Source organism: Artibeus jamaicensis, unplaced genomic scaffold, assembly GCF_021234435.1.
Source record: "Artibeus jamaicensis isolate MK-2021 breed Jamaican fruit bat unplaced genomic scaffold, CSHL_Jam_final contig_548, whole genome shotgun sequence".
Classification (NCBI taxonomy): Eukaryota; Metazoa; Chordata; class Mammalia; order Chiroptera; family Phyllostomidae; genus Artibeus; species Artibeus jamaicensis.
In genome coordinates, this window is record NW_026521883.1 from 16,512,420 (window position 1) to 16,534,177 (window position 21,758).

Sequence of the window (21,758 nt, forward strand, 5' to 3'; positions counted from 1 at the left end):
GCCTCCGAAGCTTTCTGGGCACGACGCCCTGGGGCCGCACGACTCCTCCAGGCCGGTCTATCAACCAGCACGCCCCGGCGCGGGGGCGGCAAGTACACCCCCGCCACGCGCGCTCCCCGCCACCGGAGCCCAGCCACGCGCCGCGGGCCGAGGCGCAGCCGGCGAGTTCCCGCCGCGCTTCCCCATCCACTAGCACCCGCTGGCCGGGGGAGGCGCTGCGGACGCAGTGGGAGCACCACCTCCTCTTCCTCCAATTCCTCCCGCCTACTCTCCCTCTTCTCTTCCCCCCTCCAGTTCCCACTCCCTGGGCGGGGTGAGTGCGTCCGGTTTGCTGTAACCGTTCAGAAATGGCAACTTGCGCGGTGGAGGTGGTCGGGCTACCGGAGGATGAGGTGCGAGGGTCGAGGGGTTGCGGGGTGGGCTTCCCATCGCGCTGCCCGTCAGCCGGACCGGAGAAGAGGAGGCAGTGGCCAGGGTGTCGGCTGTCAGCCCCCTCCTTCCTCTGCGCGACCCCCGGGAACGCGCGTGGCGCGTTGCGATCCGGGGGGGCGACCCAGCGCGCGTGTGCCAGGGTGGGGGCTCGCAGTAGGGAGCCGCAGTTCCTTCGCAGACCTGTGGACTCCACACCCCTCTCCTCCCAGAGCCGCCGCGTTCTTCCTCGGTTTCCGTGAGGAAGTGTTGCGGAAGGGGCTAGGCATCGCGGGGCGAGGGAGTGCGTGCGGTGACGCGCAGCACCCCGCCGGCCGCATCACCGGCTGCTGCCCCCGGCCAAGTGCGCCTGAGCTCCGGGAGGGGGTGCTGTGGCGGGGGCTGCTTGGGGAGGGTGCATTTCCCGGGAGCTTAGCATCCCGGGGGTTGATTAGCCTGCTCTGGCGGAGGCCCGCTATACTCAACTTTATGGACTTTGTGAGCTGAAGACTTTCAAGTGAATTGCGATTAGTTGTTCTTTTTTCTTTTTCTTTTTTTATCTGAAGTCTTTTTTAACCCTCACTGTAGATGGGAATGGGAAAGCAGGCACACAGATTTTATTCCCCATATTTAGCAACAAGTTTCAAGTGTGAGAAGTTCATGCTATGTTTCACCAATCTATATTGATATAAAAAAAATGAAGCTGAAAAAGTATAAATACGTTGAAGAACTTCTCATAACTGTTCACTTTGAAAATTAAGTTCTGCGATTTGACAAGGCAAAGCTGTTTCTTTTCATTAAGTAACATGCTGGTTATGCCTTACCCTTATTAAACATGAGCCGTTTTGAAGGGATTGTTCTATTTTAAATGAGATGTGGCCCCCCTCTGTTTTTGGTGATTGTCTCAAAAATGGGAACGGTTGGGGGGGGTGAAAAGCCTGTGTAGTCGCTAACAGTTTGGAGGAAAAAGACATCGAATGTAAGCATTCTTGTTGACTGACTAAACTGTCACATATATCTGTTTCAAAATCCGACCCACTTAACTGTATGTAAGTCCTTCAGCCACTGTTAGAATATACTTAAGTAAGTCCTTGCTTAAGTATATTCTAACAGTGTTGTAATAGTGCCTTTTCTTAGTAACTTAGTATCTTTAAGCTTCTTTTACAAAATGTGGCTTTATTTACATTTCTCTTGAAGGTTCTTTGTTTATAAAAACAGTGGGCAACTTATTGATGCAGTTATTTGCACATTTTGAGAATGATTATGCAATGTGATGAAACTTTAACTTATTAGTGATTGTTACCAGAAGAGAAACAAAGAGGCAGAGGACAAATGGTGGTAATTTGGCAGTCCCTTGGAAAGAACAGTCAATATGTTGCAGCTAAAGATAATGTCCAGCCAGTGTTCTGTAGAAGACATGAGAGGAAAATAATGCCGTGTTGAACCTACGATAGCTTTCTTCTTATCAGTCAGGTTTCCTTACTTGCTACAATAAGCTGTCCAATGCAGATAACCTGAAGCTGGCATCCAAGGCAATCTGGCTGGCCTTGGACTTTTTCCCCTGTTGTTGTTTGTTGTTTGTTGTTTGTTGTTGTTGTTGTTGTTCTTGTGTGTGTTTGTTACTCAGAGGGGTGGCCGGGGTAGTAGGCCCTGCTATTCCAGATTTCTCATCTCACTCTTAGCAAAGCTCATTGATCACAGACAGAATATTGCCAAAGGTACCACTCACTGTTGGTTCTCTCCCTCTTGGTACAGGATCAGTGTTTTCAGTGATCTGCTTCTCGCATCACCCCTCTGCCCAGCTGAGATGAAACAACCTTTGGCAGGTAGTAGGTGGTCATTAAACAACTTGGGCTGAAGGCCGGAAACTCCACCCTTTGTGATGAGGTTTTCCTGAACTTGCTGAAGGATTTGTACTTCTGGGAAGTGTAGTGGCATGGGGCCCACCCTGTGGGTATGGTTGTCAGTGCCATGACTCCAGTTTTCTTCCAATTCCCTCTGTACACTTTGTCCATCTTAGGAAGAGAATGAGACAGGAAGATAAAAAGACATGATGGTGAAGTATTGTCTTCCTCTTCTTCCATTGTAATTTAGGTTATTCATTCAACATTTATAAACTGTCTGTTCTGTTTCATGTAGCATACTAGGCACCAGGGATACAGAGAGAAACAATAGTCTCCGCCTGTTCTATGAGGAGCTCAGTCTGGTGGGGGCAGAAATCACTTGTTTTCTGGGAGAGGTTGCCATCTCATCACTGTCATTGGCTATTTATTTTCTGCTCTATCACAGAAGTAAAAGAGGGTTTAGAAAAGCCTCCCCCTCATTATTATTTAAAAAGGAAAACATTGAACTATGTCATTTTGCTAAAACTCAGAGACTTGTCTGTTGATTAGAAGTAAGGTGGCTTTTTCTATTAAAGCCAAAAAAGAAAGATGATTCTTATTTTTAAATTGAAACTGAAACAAGGAGAAAGATGAATAGATGGAATAGAAGATAGCAAGAGACTTGTAATTTAACCAGTACATACTGAATAGCCACTTTGTCACACTGCATGAGCATGTTAGTATTGAAGCCTGCTGAAGTTTAGATCATAATGCCTCTTGCTTTTCAGTGAGTTTTAGCTCTTCTTCCACTTGTGTTTTTCAGTGAGAGATGAAACTGGCTCCCCATGCAGAATTTTGCCATTAAAGCATAACAGACTAAGGAAGTAGTATCATATAATTCACACCAAATTGGCTCTGACAGTCTCTTGGGATTAACAGTAGAAACTAACTCCCATGAATCTTTGGTGAGGTAGATATGAGGACCAGAAGTTAGCATCCCTTCCACCCTTTTGCCAGTGGACTTTCCTGTTATGCAGAGGCTAGAAAGCTAAACACCATGTTTCTCAGACTCTCTTGCACTTAGCATTCTGGAAATATGTTATGAAATGGGTTTCCTAATCAGGTGCACTTACTTGAGATTTGGAAGGTGGAAATGAAGTAGAGTACAACTTCTTGGTTTTTTGTTTTGTTTTTGTTTCTTTTGCTGACAAGCATGGTCATGTAGACAATGAACTTTTCTGCAACAGTGTTCCTATACCTGGTACCACTGTCTTGTGCCTATCCACAGGAAGTTGCAAGTAGAGGTGGTAGTGGTGGTGCCTTCCTGATGTCTCGATTGGGTGTGTTCTTAGTCAACAGGACTGTGGTAGATCCTGATTACCTACTTTTCTGACTCAGACAGAAGTGGCAGTTTCCTGGGTGGGCTAGTACTGAGATATCTTCAAGGCTTCTAGAGGCCCAGCCTATAGCCTGCCCCTCTAGCTTGTCCAGTGATTTTGGAAACACCTAACTCCCTATATTGTGTGATCTCTATTTCCTGTAGCTGAAAACTAACTGAAACAAGGAAAGAAAGAAGGAGGAAAGAGTTGAGAGTCTCCACTTCACAATTTGCACATATAGAAGGATGGGTGCCTTTGATGGTGTCAGCTACCACAATGCATAAGTAACAAGATAACTAAGTGTATGTTCTGACACCTCTCCACGCAGCACTAATGCTGAGCAGAAGCAGAAGCTGCCTGCTCTGGCATTATACTGAGCCTGGGAACAAAGTTCCCAATCCTTTATTCACTGCCCGCAAAGAGGGAGAAGCACAGTTGAAGCAGCAGCTGTGTTAGTATTTAGCCTAATCTTTCATGTATCATTTCTGCCATTACTGCATTTTTGCAACACTTTTTAACAAATTTTATTTATTTATCTTTAGAAGGGAAGGGAAGGAGAGAAATATCAATGTATGGTTGCTTCCGGTGCATCCCCTGCTGGGAACTGGCCTGCGACCCAGGCATGTGCCCTGATGGGGAATCGAATTGTGATCTTTTGGTTCACAGGCTCATGCTCAATCCACTGAGCTACACCAGCCAGGGCTATTTTTTTTGCAACTCTTTAACTCCATCATCATCCTTAAGTTTTTTCATGGGTTTCCATGGGACCAAAGAAATGCATATAGTTTATTTGTAATAATTTGCTCTTTAATTATTTTAAACCAACAGAAAGTTTGGAAGTATAGCATGAAAAACTCCAAATCCTCCTCATTCAGTTTCTCCAACTGCTGACATTTACCACTATTGCCCCATAATTCTTCTTCTTTTCTTCTTTGCCATTTTCTTGGTCTTTTTCTGAACTATCTGAGGGCAAGCTGTAGACACAATGCCTTATCACTTTGAAATACTCCAGAATGTATTTTCCTAAAATAAGAATAGTTTCCTACACAACAGCCACCCAAACCTCCAAACCAGGAAATCAACATTGATAACAGTACCATCCAACCCACAGATCCCATTCAGTCTTTGACAAGTGTTCTAATCATTTTGTTTTTCTTTCTGATCCAAGATCCCATGGAGGAGCATACGGTGCATGTACTTTTCATGTATTTGCAGACTCTTATCTGTGTGAATTCTTCAGTCTTTCTTATCCTTAATAGTTTCAAGGAGCAAAGGCTGTACAACCTGTAGGATAGTCCTCAACCTGAGTCTGTTTACTGTTTCCTCATGCCATGTTAAGGTCATGCTTTTCTGGCAGGAATCACAGAGATGATGCTGTGTTCTCAGTGCATGACATCAAGGGGTACGTGATGTTAACTAGTACCATCACTGTCAGTGGTAACCTTGGCCACTTGGTTATTTTGTTCTCTACCAGGTCTCATTTTTGTCATGTCACCAGTTTTCCCTTATAATTGGTTAGTATATTGTGAGGACATATTCAGAGATTATGCCAATGTCTTCTCCTTCATTTACCAGCTCACCATCCACCAGCTTTAGCATCCATTGATGACTTCCACCAGAGACAAACATCACTGTTTTTTTTATTTTCATCTTTATTAATTGGCATTCTTTGTAAAAAGAGCTTTGCCTTTCTCTTCACTTATTGATTTATTTGTATTTATATCAGCATAGACTTATAAGCATTGTACCTTATTCATTGGATTGTAATTAATTACTGCCCTTAAATATTTTGTCGCTCAAATCATCCAAGTCTGGCCTGTGGAAAGGAGGTTCTTAGGTCATTGCGACAGATCCCCGTCATTCTTCAAACACTTCACTTCTTTCTGGCAGAGGATGGTCCAGGCTCATCTTGTATTTCGCCTTGCCCAGTACTGTCTGGAGCAGTCATTTCCCTTAGGAACGCTGGTTCTGTTTAATAAAAAATGTTTTTCAGAGGCTAAGATGTTGGTGTTCAGTGTGCTCATCACTCCTGTGTGTCACTGCTCCTCGGCCACCTCAGGAGACAGAGTTCAGAAGTGTGTGTGTATTGCACATGTGTGCATATATAGGTGTACACATAAATCTATAGTTATTTCTACATCGGTGTGTATATAGATATTTAAAAATTACTAATTTAAGCCCTGGCTGGACTAGCTCAGTGGATTGAGCACGGGCCTGCGAACCAGACAATCGCGGTTCGATTCCCAGTCAGGGCACATACCAGGGTTGCAGGCCGGTTCCCTGCAGGGGACTCATGGGAGGCAACCATACATTGATGTTTCTCTCCCTCTCTTCTTCTCTTCCCCTCTAAAGATAAATAAATAAAATCTAAGAAAAAATCACTAATTTATACCAGTTTCTCCAATTTAAATCTAAAACCCCAGGGTTCTTTCTAGCCACAAGTACCTTCTCTAACAGTGAGCATTCTGACTTTCATTATCCTCACTGTATTTACTTATGTGCTCAATCCATTTACTTATGTTTTTGGTGTAACTGATTTTCTAACTATGCAGACATCTCCTCTGCCCCCTGTGCACCCCACTTTCAGCTCCAGTGGGAAGACTGCCTTTGCAGCTCTCTGCAGCACCCTCCTCCTCCCCTCTGTGTACCATGCCAGTGAGTACACTACTGAGTACACCATCGAGCATCTCTGTATGGCACCTCCCTTGTCTCCTCAGTGCCCCATGCTGGTGAGCATGCTGGTAGGCCTGCTATCAACAACTCTGTGCCAGGAAGAGAAAATGAGGAGATAGGTGTGTGTATGTATATCTGCGTATCTGCACCAGATAGAGAGAGAGAGTGTGTGTTAGCTATTAGCAATTCACAAAGCAGTAGAATCTTGGAGGTACCTTATAAATAAAGTATTTAGGGTAAGCAGGGGTAAAGAAAATGGAATGTGACTGGGTTAGAATTCTGGCCCTGTCACTTACTGAGTCATCTGGCCTAGGTCTTTGACATCCTTCAGAGCAGGATATTTAAATCAGTTGACTCTCCCATCCACTAGCTATATCTGGTATTAGGAATAGTCTGCAGTGCCTGGTGACATGTGAGATTGCTGATTTGAATTGCAAACCTCACTGTTCTACTGAAGTCTGTGACAATCAGTGTTACTGGCCTCTCTCCTGGAAGCTTCTGTTTAGTCCAGCTCCCTTGCCATTCCTACCACAGTTTTAAGAGGATCAGTGAGTGGGGAGGGTAGGAGAAGCCTGGAGGTAAATGCAAGGAGAAAGACACAGCATGAACAAATGAAAAAAGGCCTTGATAAAACTTTTCTGAACATCTTGAGGAATAAATATGTCTGTAGTCCAGTGTTATAACCTCATGGCCTGACCCAAATGTCTGGCCTCCACCAGTATAAGATGTGTTTGGGACAACGAAGAGAGTAATGTGAACAGTCATGTCAGTGCATAAAGATGCTTTAACATAAACTCCTTCAGGGTAAAAAAACTCAACCTAAATATAATCACAGCTGTCTTTAATTGAACATCTGCTATGTTCCAGGTGCCAGGTTAGGTGTTCTTATACTTTAGTTGTAATCATCTCCTACTTTAGCTGCAATGTTTAGTTCTCGTACTTCAGTTTTAAATGGTCTTGCAAAGGTAAATAGTGTCACCCCCACCTTACAAATAGGGAATCTGTTACTGTGATTTGCTCAGGGGCTCACTCCTGATAGGGAGCAGATCTGGGACTGAAACCCGGCCTCCTTGGTCTTCACACTGTGCTGCTGGAAATAGTTTCCCAAATAAAAGAATCTAACAGAAGAATCTCTTCCTGAGATTCTTTCTCAGGAAGATGATGAATGGAACATGAGCAAAACTTGTGGTTGTTTTTATGCTTTCCCTTCCATATCTTTTTTTTTTATCATTATAGCTTTTATGTGGACCTCTGAAGTCACTGAATTTTGTATTCGCTTAACAAATATTTGTTGAACACTTTCTATATGTAAGACATTTGAGTCAGGTCATGAAGTTATAATGATAAACGACAGACTTTACTAAACTTATAGTTTAGAGGGAAAGACAGACGTCAAATAGATAATCAACATACATGTTTTATAAATGTTATGAAGAAAAAGGAGTATAGGATGAAAGTATAAAATAGAAAAGAGGACTAATCTTGTGTGGTATGGAGGAGGGGAGAGAATATGAAGAAAGGCTTCGGAAGTCACCTTTGAACTGAAATTGAGGATGAACAGGAGCCAGCTGAGACGGGGCAAAAAGCTCTCCAGGTAAATAGAACTGTGCACGGAGAAGAGGGGACGGAGAGGAGCATAATGAAGGTTAGAGCAGCAGAGTGAGAGGGACGGTGTGAGGAGATGGTTCTGCAGAGGTGAGGAGGGCAGAGCCCACTCAGGGCATAAAGGCCGTTTATTAAGGATTTTAAACTGGATCCCAAGTGGAATGGAAGCCCACTACATGTTCACACGGGCATGCATGTATGTTGTCATCGTCATCATCAACATCGTTTTTTAAAATACTGTTTGTTCATCATGTATTTAACATTGTCTTTGCTTATTATTTCTTCATTTCTTCTTGCATCTCTAGCTTTGGGTGTGGGATCACTTTTCTTTACCTGAAATGCATCCTCTAGTATTTCTCTTAGTGAGTGTTTGCTGGTAATGAGCTTTTCAGTTTTTGTTTTTGTCTGAAAATATTGGAAAATGCTTTCCTTTCTTTTTAGGGAGAGGGGGAGAAGGAGTAAAATTTACAGAGTAAAGTGCACAGATCTTAAACATACAATTTGATGGACAGTAATTTTCAGCATGTGTAACTGACAAACCAGTTGAGGTAGAGGATATTTTCATCACTGCTGAGTATTTCCTTGGGCTCTTCTGGTCAACTCCCCCTTTCTACTCTCGACAGGCCACTTGTTATCACCATGGATTAGTTTTTCCTGTTCTGGAGCTCATATAAATGGAACCGTACAGTATGGACTCTTTTGTGTCTGGCTTCTTTTGTTTAACATAATGTTTTTCAAAGTCATCCATGTGGTTGTTTGTATCAGTAGCTCATTCTTTTTATTGCTGAGTAGTATTCCATAGGAACATACCAGATGTTTATCCAGTCTCCTTTGATGGACATTTTGCTTCCAGCTTTTGACCATAATGAGTAAACCTACTGTGAAATACAGGTTGATGTATATCCTTTCAGAGATATTTGTTGCTGTCACATTTAAAAGTAATGTAAAGATTCCGGTGTCACTCAGTTGGTTGGAGCATCACCCTGTACACCAAAAAGCTGGGTGTTTGATTCCTGGTCAGGACACATACCTAGGTTGCAGGTTCAGTCCCCAGTCGGGGCTCATATGGGAGACAGCCAATCAGTGTTTCTCACATCAATGTTTCTCTCTCGCCCCCTTTCTCTAAAATCAATAAGCATATTTAAAAAATTAAAAAATAAAAGTAATGTGAAGATGTCAAGGAATGATTAGCTATTCTTTTTAGAAAATTATGTAGTACTGATTGAATAAATGCAGTTCTGGTTTCCCGAGTGGGGGATACTCCTGCAACTGAGTTAGCTGCAGCACTTCCCTTTCTTACCCTCGTGCTCTGTACCTGTGCTTCTCAACTTTAGTATCCATCAGAATCACCCGCAGAGTTTGTAAAAACGTGGGGTGCTGGCCCCACCACAGTGTCTGATTCACTCGGTGCAAGGTCTGAAAATTTATGCTTCTGATAAATGCCCATATGATGTTCCTACTGCTGGTCCAGGGAATACACTTTGAGAGCCATGGCTGTCTCGTGAGTCTAGGGATTCTGAGCAGCCTCGTTTATTGTGGTCATTACTGCTAAAGCTCCCGAGGAGCACTGACCGTGCATAGTGACCATCGTTTGTAGCGGTCACGTACTCTACCTATACCAGGAGGGTCTTGACTTTGTGTATTTTTCAATAAAGGTGATAGCATTTGTATTTTTTGTAAAATATTTCAAGTAAATTTACACACGGAAGAAAACTGGAAGAAAATTTAAATTTTCTTGGAAGAAAACTACTGTCCATCCATAGGTTCCAATTTTTACTTTGGAAAATACGGTTACCATAATTTACATAGCATATGTTGCCAAAAAAAAGTTTAAAAAAATATACATCCTGCCTTCCTACTGTAGTAATTTTTTTTGTTAAATAAATATTCAATGTTTATATTAAATTACTGTGTAAATACAGCAATATTCACATCTGAACTGTTGTACCATATTTATAGTTATCTATTGTGCACTTTTTGCTTTAGTTTTTTTTGTATACCTGTCACAAATGAAATTGCAATATGACAGGATTTTAAAACCACTCAGAGTAGTGGAAAATATATATGCGGATGTATGACTATATATCTCATGCATGCTATTGATTCCTTTTTCCTCATTCCTGTTGGAGACAGCCTCTTGCTATGTTGCAGTCTCTCTGAACTCCTTGTACTCTCTGCCTGTGGTACAGCCATCATCTCTGGGCTTCCACTTGCCATCATTGCGAGAATTCTCTTGATCTCTTTTCCGTGTTGGATCTACTGTTTCCTTAATCTGCCTTCCTGTTTCCTGTTGATTCCCTCATTTGCTGACACAAAATGGGCAGGTTCTATTGACTGGGGTATTTCATGGTAGGGTTTTCTGACCTACCATTTTATTGTGGGGCCCTTACATGTCAGTATTTATAGTGTCTGGTCTTTCTCCCCATCTTCAACCACTCAGTCTGCTCAGAGAGAAAACTTCCAATTCTCTGTTTGGTGAGTGTGGGTCTGGCAGCCAGTGTTCAAGACTCACTGTTTGTGCAAACTTGTCCTTGTTGGTAAGATGCCTTAGTCCTACTTTCAGCAACTTCAGAAAGGTTTGTGGTTAATTGAGAATTTGTGAACCCCTACTATGTGCCAAGCATTCTTTTGGCTTCTATAGAGAATACAGAGATAAGGAAAAGTTAAGTTTCTTGAGCTTTAAAATCTCACAATTTTAATATGGGAAAACACAGTTTATTGCCTCACATATAAGATAGTATGTAATAGGTGCTATATAAATGTCCCTCTGTTGAAAGGGGGGATTCAAGCCAAGGCTTTTAGGAAAGATGGCATTTGGCCTTTAAAGAAAGGACAGAATTTTTTAAAAGAAAAAAATAATTTAAAATTTATTAAAAGCTTAATAAGTAAAACAAAACCCTCTATCATCTCATTACTTTAGTGGCTATTCTCATTATTGCATATTTGCCTCTAATTTTTATTTATCTGAATAGCTGGTTTTAAAAAGTTATCACAGGATAGATAACATTCTGCATCCTGATTCTTCTAATTAACATTATAATTATTCTGTGTCATTAAATAATATTAATAATGACATTTAAATGGTTTCAAAGGAATCTGCTCAGGTGAGATAGGACTTTAACAGTGAAAGCATAGGGGATGGGGAAGAACATTTCAGGCAGAGGGAACCCAACTTATATAAAAACTCAGAGATAAGTAAACACAGGAGATACCTTTTTTAAAAAAAGTAGACTGGTGGGGTGTGTGTGTGTGGTGGGCAACAGGGGATGGGAGAAGGATGAAGAGAGTAACAAAAAGTCTCCCAAGACCTGTAAGAGATAGAAAGAGCCAAGCTCTGCATTTCCTATTTTGGGGGTTGGTGGGTGTTGGTGACAGGGGATAAAGCAGCAGTAAATAGCTGGAATTGTGGAAAAAATCTCAGCCTGGAAGCTGCTTTTAATTACTGAAGCTGTCTGTATAGATAACATTAACATTTTGTTTCACTCTGTCATTGAGAAGAGCCATGTATGTTTGCCCACAATTTGTAACTTCTCTCACTTTCAAAAATCAGTAAAGCTCTGTTCTGAGTGAAAGGGGAGATTGCAGCTTCAGTGAAGAGCTGCCATCCTGATCTGCTTAACGGTGACAACCCAATTTTGATTAAGGACAAGGTGTTTGATTTTTGTGCCCTTTTTGCTCACTTGAGCTGGATCAGATTTCTGGTCATAGGACTTTTGGTATCGTGTCTAAAATCACTGAAGAGTTTAGTCTCCACTGCAGCTTTGATGCTCCTTTCAAAGATGATGTGAGGTATGATCTCTGCTTGTGGGTGTGATTGAAGAGACCAGTTTGGACAATTTTCTAGCATAAATATAGAAAATAAAGTTAAATGAATACAAATATCAAAATCAATGGCATTTCTTATTCGGTTTTACGAAAGACTCTTAAGTCAGTATAGTTCCACATCAGTTAACCGCACCATCTAATATAACTAGTTCTGATTTTTGTGATAAGAAGTGTGAGGAAAAGTTGAAAAGTTAAATGTTTCTGTTTCTGTGAGTAATTTATCATTTCCTGGAATTGTATTTAATAAATGCTTGTTACATTTTTCCTCAGGAGACTTCTGGGGAATAGTTTCAGTAGAGGATCCACAAGTTTGGATTAATTTTCTTAGAGGAGTATGAAGATCTCTCCTCAAATTCATATGCAAATTATAAACCCTTGCCTTAGAAAAGCTGAGATTATCAAGTAACATGCACTATTTGCTGGTGGCACTTCCTTTGCATTCAACATCATTTTGTATTAGTTTGAGGTGTACAGCACAGTGGTTAGACAATCATATCCTTTACAAAGTGCTCCCCCTGATATTTTAGGTAACCACCTGGCACCATACATAGTTAATACAAGATCGTTGACTAATTTGATGGCACTATAAAAACTTTTTTTTCTTTTACTGATTCTAGGCGGGGAGAAGGGAGGGGAAAAAAAGAGGGAGAGAAACACCAATGGGGGAGAGAAACACCAATGGGAGAGAGAAACATCGATTGGTTGCCTCCTGTAAATTCCCTGTCCAGGGGCCAAACCCACAACCCAGGCATGTTCCGGGACCAGGAATCGAACCTGTGACTCTTTGGTTTGCAGGATGATGCCCAACCAACTGAGCCATACTGGCCAGGGCCTGATGCCACTTTTACTTACACTTTAACACTGGAAAAAGTTTGTATTATTAAGTCATTGTAGAAAATATTTCTCATTTTCAGAATTCAGTCTTGAAATTAGTACCTTGTTTGATAAAGTACAGCCACTTCCCAGTTAACTGGTGTAGTGAGAATTTGGCTGGTGGGGCCAATAGAATATGTTAATGGGTCTCTTTATTCAGTGATTCTCCAGGAAACAAAGGTAATCTGCAAATCTCTTCAGATGTTGGCGAATCAATCTCAATAGAAAATGGAAATTTCAGTTTACGTGTTTTCCTCCCTGGTTTTTAATTCTATTTTTATTTCTGATACCTGAAGATGTCCCTTGTTTCTTGTAAGATAAGCTATGCACTCAATTTTAATTGGTGATAGTAGAAGTTATATTTTATCTAGCATCTGTACTTAAGGATTTCTGTGCTATCTGAATTTATCATCTGAGTTTTAAAGCTAATAGTATATATCATTTATCATATTTTTTTCAGTGGAAGCTTCAGGAATGAGGGTGGTTGTAGTATATAGAAATGGAAGAAGATTGAAATAAATACTATATAATATATATATTTTCCCCCACCTAGACTTTTCCTCAGAAGGAATCATGACTATTTGAGGTGGGATATTTGTAGAATAGAATCGGTTAGGTTGTTATCTGTTGGGCAACATTTATTTCATAGTTTTTTATTTTATCTTGTAAAGGCTACTGTGAATACTCTTGGGCTGATGTCCTTGAATACCTGAATGAGGGTATACCTAGAGGGTATATGTAAAAGTGAATCCCTGGGCTATTAATTTAGAACTTTAGTACATATTGCCAAATTTCTTAAAAATAACTCTTCAGTTTACACTTCCATCAACGGTGTATTAGAGTTCTTCTGATGACTGGTGAGACTGAGGATCTTTACTGTGTTTGTTGCCCATTCTCTATGACTTCTTGTGCTAGGTTGTTTATATTTTACTCATTGGTTTTTAGAAACTATTTATGTATTCTGGATAATCATAGCTTTTTTAACAGTATGTATTGTAGGTACTTTTACCCTGTCTGTCCCCTTGACTTCTCATTCTGCTCATGGCTTCTTACCTTATACATAAGGAATAAATTTTAATGTAAAATCTAACAACTTTTTCCATTGGTTGTAAAATTCTGTCCTACCCCAATGCTGTATAAATATTCTTAAATTTCTTATAAATTTTAAAGGTTTCTTTTTCACTTTTAGACTTTAATTAATCTGGAATTTATATAGTATAAAATAGTGGTTGGATATTATTGTTTACTTCTTTACTCATTTTTACTCTTCCCTATGAATTTCAAAATCATTTGTTAGGATCTATGAAAAAATCCAAGAAGGAGAGTTGAAATTGAATTTAATTTATAGGTTAATTTAGAGAGAACAGACAAAAAAATTATTTCCATCTATGAACATAGTGAATTTTTTATCTTCTCCCAAGGACATTTTTTCATTGCTTTTAGAGAGAGAGAAGGGAAGAGAGAGAGAGAGAGACATCAATTGTTTGCCTTCTCATAAGTGACTTGACCAGGGATCAAACCTGCAACCTAGGTATGTGCCCTGACTGGGAATCGAACCCGTGATCTTTTAGTCTGTGGGATGATGCTCCAAACAACTGAGCCACACTGGCCAGGGCAACATAGTGGTTTTAAAATTTAAGTCTTCTTTATGTTCTTCAACAATCTTTTGTGGGGGAAACTTTGCCCGAAAGTCCCCCCATCCATCACAGATGAAAATAAAACTACCAAGACATGATAGGCTTGGGGAGGAGAGGTGGTCAATCTCTCAAAGAAGAAGGACCAAGAGCCCCTTTCTCAACCGCTTTTATTAGGTTCGTAATGCAGGTAAAGGAATACAGGTAAAGTTCATCAATCAATGTCAGGCAGCAAGGATCAAACAGTAGATAACATTTCAAAGAAATCTGAGGGCTTAATGTGTGAGTCAGTGTCTGTCAGGTAAGGGGGTTGCAAGAACTTTGGGAGACATACTCATTCCTGCTCAGACCCTTATCATATGAATGAAAGCACTCTTAGCAAAGCAGACTTCACAAGACTTTACGAATTCTTTCTTATGCCTGATTACCCCAGATCCCACTCTAGCCGGGTTAGGGGCTGCACCGCTTCCCCCATCATAGGTTTTTAGGCTTAAATGCATTAGAGCCAGAAAGTGCTTTTCCCACACAGAAATGGGGACTCAGGCTATGTCAGAATAGCCAGGGAGCAAGAGTCCATCACCCCCTCTTTGGTGCAGCCCTCCGAGTCCTTCCTTGAGGACATCCCAAGTGATTGTATCTGGTGTAGGTTGCCCCTCCTCTGAGGGGTCTTACCTGTCTTTGACTAACCGACGAAGCGTTGGGGGCAGGGGATGAAGCAGAAGCAGTGCTACTGCCAGAGAAAAGCTTTGTCTCCTTAGTGGCTCGCATTCAGGAGGTCGCTCACTCAGTCTTAGCCATGGGGGGCAGTTACAACTCCTGAAACCAGCCAGAGCGGTTCTCAACAATTTTTAAAATAATTTTATTTATAGAAGTTTTAAATATTTTTATTAATTTTATTTCTCCGTGTCTAACAGTTTTGATTATTTGAGAATTTTTAAAAAGATGCATTCTGTGTTATATTTTCTTACCTTTTAATTTTGAACATTTTCACCATCAAGAGTTAATCCCTGGCTGGTATAGCTCAGTGGATTGAGCGTGGGCCTGCGAACCAGACAGTTGTGGTTCGATTCCCAGTCAGGGCACATACCTGGGTTGCCGGTTCCCAGCAGGGGACGCATGAAAGGCAACCGTACATTGATGTTTCTCGCCCTCTCTCCTTCCCTTCCCCTCAAAGATAAATAAATAAAATCTTAAAATAAAAAAAACGAGGACAGTTAAAAGAGTAGTGTAATGAACACCTGTATACCCATCAAAATGATAGCATTTTGCTTATTCCCTGTGTTTACACACACACACTTTCAACGTTGTATTTGCTGAACATTTAATTTGCAGACTTACAGTACTTTATCCCTAAATATTTCAATATGTATATCTTAAAACTAAGACATTATTCTATAGAACCTCATAATAGTATTATGATACCCAAGAAATTTTTATTTGATACATTATAGTATCAATACATTATAGTTTTATTTAACATATAATCTATTGGATTGGATTATAAAATAATTACCATCCTAAATAATTATTACAAATGATTATGAACTCTTGTGTTATTGTGTACATAGCAACAATGATAAATTCATATTGGTTTTAATAAGTTTGCTGTAGATTTTCTTGGAAGCAATGATAAATTTTTAATGTAGTAGTTTGACTCTAGTTTTTATGGCATTTCTTTGTGGATAATCAAATCATCTACAAATGATAAATAATTTTTATTTTTTCTTAATAGCTTTTAATCAATTCTTGAAAAAGTTTTCTTCAATTAATTTTAATAACCTGATTTCTATACTTGATACATATGTTTAAAGGTATGTGTCTTAGGTAAGTTATAAAGCACATGAAAATAAAATATACATTTTTTTTGTTTTAGGAAAATGTTCGAATTGTGAGGGTGAAAGTTATAGCTGGAATAGGCCTTGCTAAGAAGGATATCTTGGGAGCTAGGTAAGTATATATTAATTTGGGTTATAATTTTAAAATTTGCACTTGTTAGCTAATTTTTTCAAACTTTGGTTAGACAAACTATTGAATATTATTATTAAATTGCTGTTTAAGGTAGAATAACAATAGTTACAGTTGATGGTTTACTAAATTCCTTAATATCTGAATTACTGAATTTGTGAAATTAGACAAAGATATAATGAATAAGATACATTTATGAGTTTTGCTTCTGGGAATCAATAAAATTATAACAGACTAATTCTTTAGCAGACCACAGCCATACACTCTGAACATAACACAGAAAGTGGCGACCCAAAGGCCGTGGAGAGGGAACGGAGTAGGCACAGCCTAGTGGGGAGTCTGTGTGTGGAGATGGGAGGTTGCTCTGGGTGAGTTCCCAATTTTATGAATGAGTTTGAGACCAAATGGAGTTAGCACCTGGAAAAAGTGCCACCTTTATGGCCTGGGAAATCAAAAGATCTAATCTGGAAAAAGACATGGCAATGGTGAGGATTTGGGAAGGGAAAGAACTGGAGGAGAGATTCCCAAACTCATCGACTGACATTTCTTGCTGACCCTGAAGCCTACGTATAAAGTAGATTCAAAGCAACTCAGCTAAAGACAAAAGATATAAATCAGACTTACTGCCCAAGAAACAGGTTTCCGGTTCTGGTCCAGATAAAATAATTAATTATGTGGTAAAATAAACTAATACTAATCAGAGAAAAATTGCAGAATTCAGTGTCTCCCCAATTTAACATTTCTAATGGCCAGGATATAATCCAAAATAATATGATCCATAGAGAACCAGGAAAATGGAATACATTCTCAGTAGAGAAAAGAAAATATAATTAATCAGAAGATTAGAAATCTCAGTAATGAAAGAGAAACTATAAAAAGTGAAAATTTCAGAACTGAAACACACAATATTTAAAGTTAAATTTTTTGGATGGAATCAGCAGCAGAATGAAGAGGACTTAAAGATAGATCAATAGAAAATATTTCCCAATTAGAAAATGAGAGACACAAGATTGGAAAAGATGAACAGAGCATTGGAGACTTGTTAGATAACATCGAACAGTCTAACAAATATGAAATTAGAAATAGAGGAGAGAGGGAAGAATGAGGCAAAACTTTTTTTAAGAAATAATGGCTAATTTCCCCCCAAATTTGATAAAAGATACAGACATATAAACCATACCAAGCAGGATAAACACTAAGGAAAACATATTGAGGCACATAGTAGTCAAATTATTGAAAGCCAAGAATAAATAAAAATCCTGATAGAAGACAGAGAAGAAAATGACATAATACATAAACAGTAACTGCAATTCAATTAAGGACTTAATTTTCACAAGAAACTATGGAGGCCAGAAGAAAATAAAACATTAGAATAACAACAGTCAAATCCAGAATTCTATAGTCAGTGAAAATATACTTTGGGATGATGACAAAATAATGAATTGTCAGGTAAAAGAAAACTGTGAGACTGTCACTGGCACAAGAAAAGCTAAAGGGAGTTCTTCCAGATAAAAAGAATAGGTAACAGGTGGAAATTCAGGTCCTCAGAAAGGAATAAACAGCACCAGAGATAGGTAAATATCTGGCAGTGTTCTAAAGACTTTTTGTTGTTTTTATCATAACTTTTAAAAATAAAACATATTGCCTGTTAAAGTCACAACTTACTGTATTGTCTTGCAGAATTTATATATTATATGTGAATGGAATATATATAACAGTTGTATCATAAAGGACAAGGAGAGTAGTAGGCTATGGACTCAGTTATTCAGTGAAACAATATTAAGTGTAAGTGGAATAAAGAATTAAGGGTGTAGAGGGAGAAGGGAAGACAAAAAAAAGAATTAAGGGTGTATATTGTAATACTCAGATAAACTAGTAAAAATACTGTTCAAAAATTATAGGCAATAGACATTTTTAATTAAAGCTCCTGAAAAAACAACAACAACAACAAAAGGCCAGAATGGGAAAAACAAATGGTTAAAAAGAAAAAAGAGGGAGGACGAACAGAAAAAAAATAAATTGGTAGACAGAAATCTAATCATACAAATAATTACATTAAACATTAATGGGGGTGCAGGGTGCGGCCCTGAGAAAAGCTGGAGCCTGAGTGGGGCTCCTGGCGACTCGCCAGGTCCAGACTGAAGAAGGAGAAGGTAGACTTACCAAAGGCACAGCCAAGCCCAGCAGCTCGGGCAAGAGTGGTGGTCAAGTGCTGAGGAGGCCCAGCCGTATCCAGAGTCTCAGCCACTGTCATCCATTAAATGTCCCAGCAACCGCATGCCACTCCCCATGCAGCTCAGCAAAATCAAGTACTCAGGGGGCCCCTGGATTGTCAAGAAGTCATGGCAAAGCTCTTCCTGCTTCTGTCTCAGTGAGAACTGGGAGTTGCAGAAGCTTCCTGCCCTGAAAGATTTGCCAGCCCAGGAACAGGAGGAGCTGTTTACCCAGGAGCTTCCCCCACGCTGTGTCCTCTTTGACTTTGTCTCGTTGAGGTAAAGGGACAGGACTCAAGGAAGTGGTGGAGAGTGTCACCCATAGCGATGTTGTTACCCAGGCCATTTACCCTGAGGCTGTCACCATGTTTCCACTGAATCTCTTCCAGACACTGACACCTTCCTCAAATCCTACCTGGGCCAAGTTTGACCCAGAGGAAGATAAACCCACCCTGGAAGCCACCCGGCCACATCTCTAGCTTGTGTATGAGTTTTTTTACATTTCTGTGAGTCTCCTGATTTTGAGGCAAACGTAGCCAAGAAGTACATTAACCAGAGTTTGTCCTTGCTCCCCTGGACCTGACCGACAGTGAGGAGTCTCGAGAGTAGAACTTCCTCAAGACCATCTTGCACTGAAGCTGTGGCAAGTTTCTGGGGCTCTGGGCTTATATCCGTAGGCAGTTCAGCCACAAAGAGTTATCTGTGAGATGGAGTATCACAACAGGATTGTCGAGGTCCTGGAGATACTGGGCAGCACCAGCAATGCTTTTCCCTTGCCCCTTGGGGAAGAGCCCAAGATGTTCCTTATCCATGTCCTGCTTTGCCTTCACAAGGTCAAGCTCCTGAGTGTCTGCCACCCTCAGCTGGCATACTGTGTGGTGCAATTCCTGGAGGAGAGCAGTCTCACTGATGTGGTGATTGTGGAACTTCACAAATTCTGACCAAAGATCCACAGCCCCAAAGGGGTGATGTTCCTAAATGAGCTACAGGAGATTCTGGATGTCATTGAACCTTCAATGCTCAGCAGAGTGATGGAACTACTCTTCCACCGGCTTGCCAAGTGTGTCTCTAGCCCCCATGTCCAGGTGGCAGAGTGTGTTCTCTATTAACGGAACAAGGAGTACACCATGAGCCTGGTGAATGGCAATGCTCTTCGAGTTCTTCCCGTCATATTCCCTGCACTTTACAGGAACTCCAAGAGCCATTGGAACAAGACATTCCATAGTCTGATCTGCAGTGCCCTGAAAGCCGTTTATGGAGATGAATCAGAAGCTGTCTGATGACTGCATGCAACAATACAAGGCAGAGAAGCCAAAGGGCCAGTTCTGAATGAGGAGAAGAGAAGCAATGTGGCAAAAGATCAAGGAGCTTACCCAACTTAATCCCCAGCGTCCCACGTTCAGAGCTCCGCCAGCCCTGCCTCCTGTGTACCTGATGGAGACAGAGACCCCCACGGCAGAGGACATCTAACTTCCAAAGAGGACAATGGAGAGACAGAACGTGCAAAAGCTGAAGGACACTAAGAGGGAGGAAGCACTGCTTCGGAGGAAGTCAGAGCTGCCCCAGGACTTGAACACCATTAAGGCACCAGAAGCTCCCAGGCAGACAGAAGAGTTCTTACCTGCCAGCCAGGACGTTCTCTGACACCCTTGCCTTCCCTCCATGGGGCTGCAACCCACTCAGCCCTGGGATGCAGCTCTAGCCCTCTACCCTCTGCTCCCTATTGGCTGACTTGGAGCAAGGCAGTGCCTCTCTAGCTATTCTAGGGAGGGTGCTGTGGCACTTCAAGCAGGAACACCCAGAGAGTGGTCCCCTTCCCCCAAATGGGTTCATGCCTCCCTCTGGCTAGTACAGACAGGTTAAGCCCTGAGATGCTTAGTGCTCTTCCCTGAAGGGGCACACAGGGAACAGAAGGAGATTAGTCTCACCAAAGTTATGTCAAGGCCTGTTAGCCCCATTGGAGTCAACAGCTGGAGGGTTGCGAACACCCAATAGGAAAGGAAGCCCCCACCCCAGCAGTGCACAGGCTGAGGGGGCTATATACTTTATTATTACCCTCTGCCTGACCAAGACCATGTGGGAAGCCGAAAGGAGAAATACGTGGGCTATAGACAGTAGGTCGTGGATCAAGGGAAGGGGATGAACACGCACCCTACCCTGTGCCCTCTCTGGCGAGTAGCAGCTCTGGGACCACAGACATGGAAGGAGCCACCTGGGGCCGACTGCTTCCCTGTGCTGTGGGTTCCCAAAGCTGGGAGGCAGGAAGCAGGGAGCAGTGCCCTCAGCATGGCTGCCCTCAACACCTGTTTATTTCCTTCTTTGTGCTAATGCTGGGCTGGCCTTCACATCCCTTTCAGGCACCGTGTAGGGGCAAGGGGCTTAGGAGGGGCACGCCTGGGTTCTAGGGGCACAGGCACTGCAGCTTTTGGCTTTGTGCACAGGGTGCTTTATTCTCCAGAGTGGTACATACTAAGATGGGTTGTACCTATGGCCGATGTCCCCGACTGTACAAAACTAAATGAAGTGGGTCTCTGAGAAGAAAAAAGAAGCTAATGGACTAAGGTAAACACGAGGCAGAGAATGTTAGAATGGCTTGGAAGTCAAGACTCAATTATGTGCTGTCTGTGAAAGATACGTACTTTTAAAATGTAAGCACAATTAAGTTGAAATGCAGTGGATATAAAGAAATATGCCATCAGACAATAATCATAGAAAGAGAGAAGTGTGATGACCACAAACTTAGCACCTTAAAAGAACACACATTTATTATCTGTTTCTGTGGGTCAGAGGCTCTGTATGGTTTAGCTAGTTCCTCCGCTTCTTGCTTTTATAAAACTTCAATCAAGGTATTGGCCAGGACCATGGCCTCATCTGAGGCTTGTATGGGGAGGGATCCATGTCCAAGCTCATGTGGTTGTTGACAGCATTCAGGTCCCTGCAGGCTGCCAGGCTGAAGGCTTCAGTTTCCTGCTGGCTGTCAGCCAGAAGCCACCCTGAGTTCCTTACCACATGGCCTTCTCCACATGGCAGCTCACAAGTTAGAAGCCTGTGTCTTCAGAAATAGCAAAGGAGAGAGTCTCCTAGCAAGATGGGGTTACAATCTTATGTAATGCAATCACATACATTTTGTCACTTTTGCTATAATGTGTTGGTTAGAATTCATAGGTTCTTCCCACATCTAAGAGGAATGTAGCACAAAGGGCATGGACGTTAGGACATGGGTGTAATAGGAGCTACTCTAGATCTACCTGCCGTAATATGCTGGGCCACAAGACAATAACTCAGACAACTGCAAATTTTACATTCTTTTCAAGTGCATATGGTTCATTCACCAACATAGACCATGTGTGGGGCCATAAG

General features: G+C 41.3%; 1 protein-coding gene and 1 pseudogene across 1 annotated transcript in view; both read left to right on the forward strand.

The window, feature by feature from the left end:
- Nucleotides 1-303: 303 nt before the first annotated feature.
- NEDD4 (NEDD4 E3 ubiquitin protein ligase) overlaps nt 304-21,758 on the forward strand; it is a 124,821-nt gene continuing 103,366 nt past the window's right edge. The window contains exons 1-2 of the mRNA XM_037151052.2: nt 304-392; nt 16,094-16,167. Of these exons, the coding sequence (XP_037006947.2) occupies nt 348-392; nt 16,094-16,167 (119 nt within the window). The 5' untranslated portion in view covers nt 304-347. The remainder of the gene's footprint in view (nt 393-16,093; nt 16,168-21,758) is intronic.
- On the forward strand, nt 16,590-20,042 carry LOC119053449 (serine/threonine-protein phosphatase 2A 56 kDa regulatory subunit delta isoform-like; annotated as a pseudogene).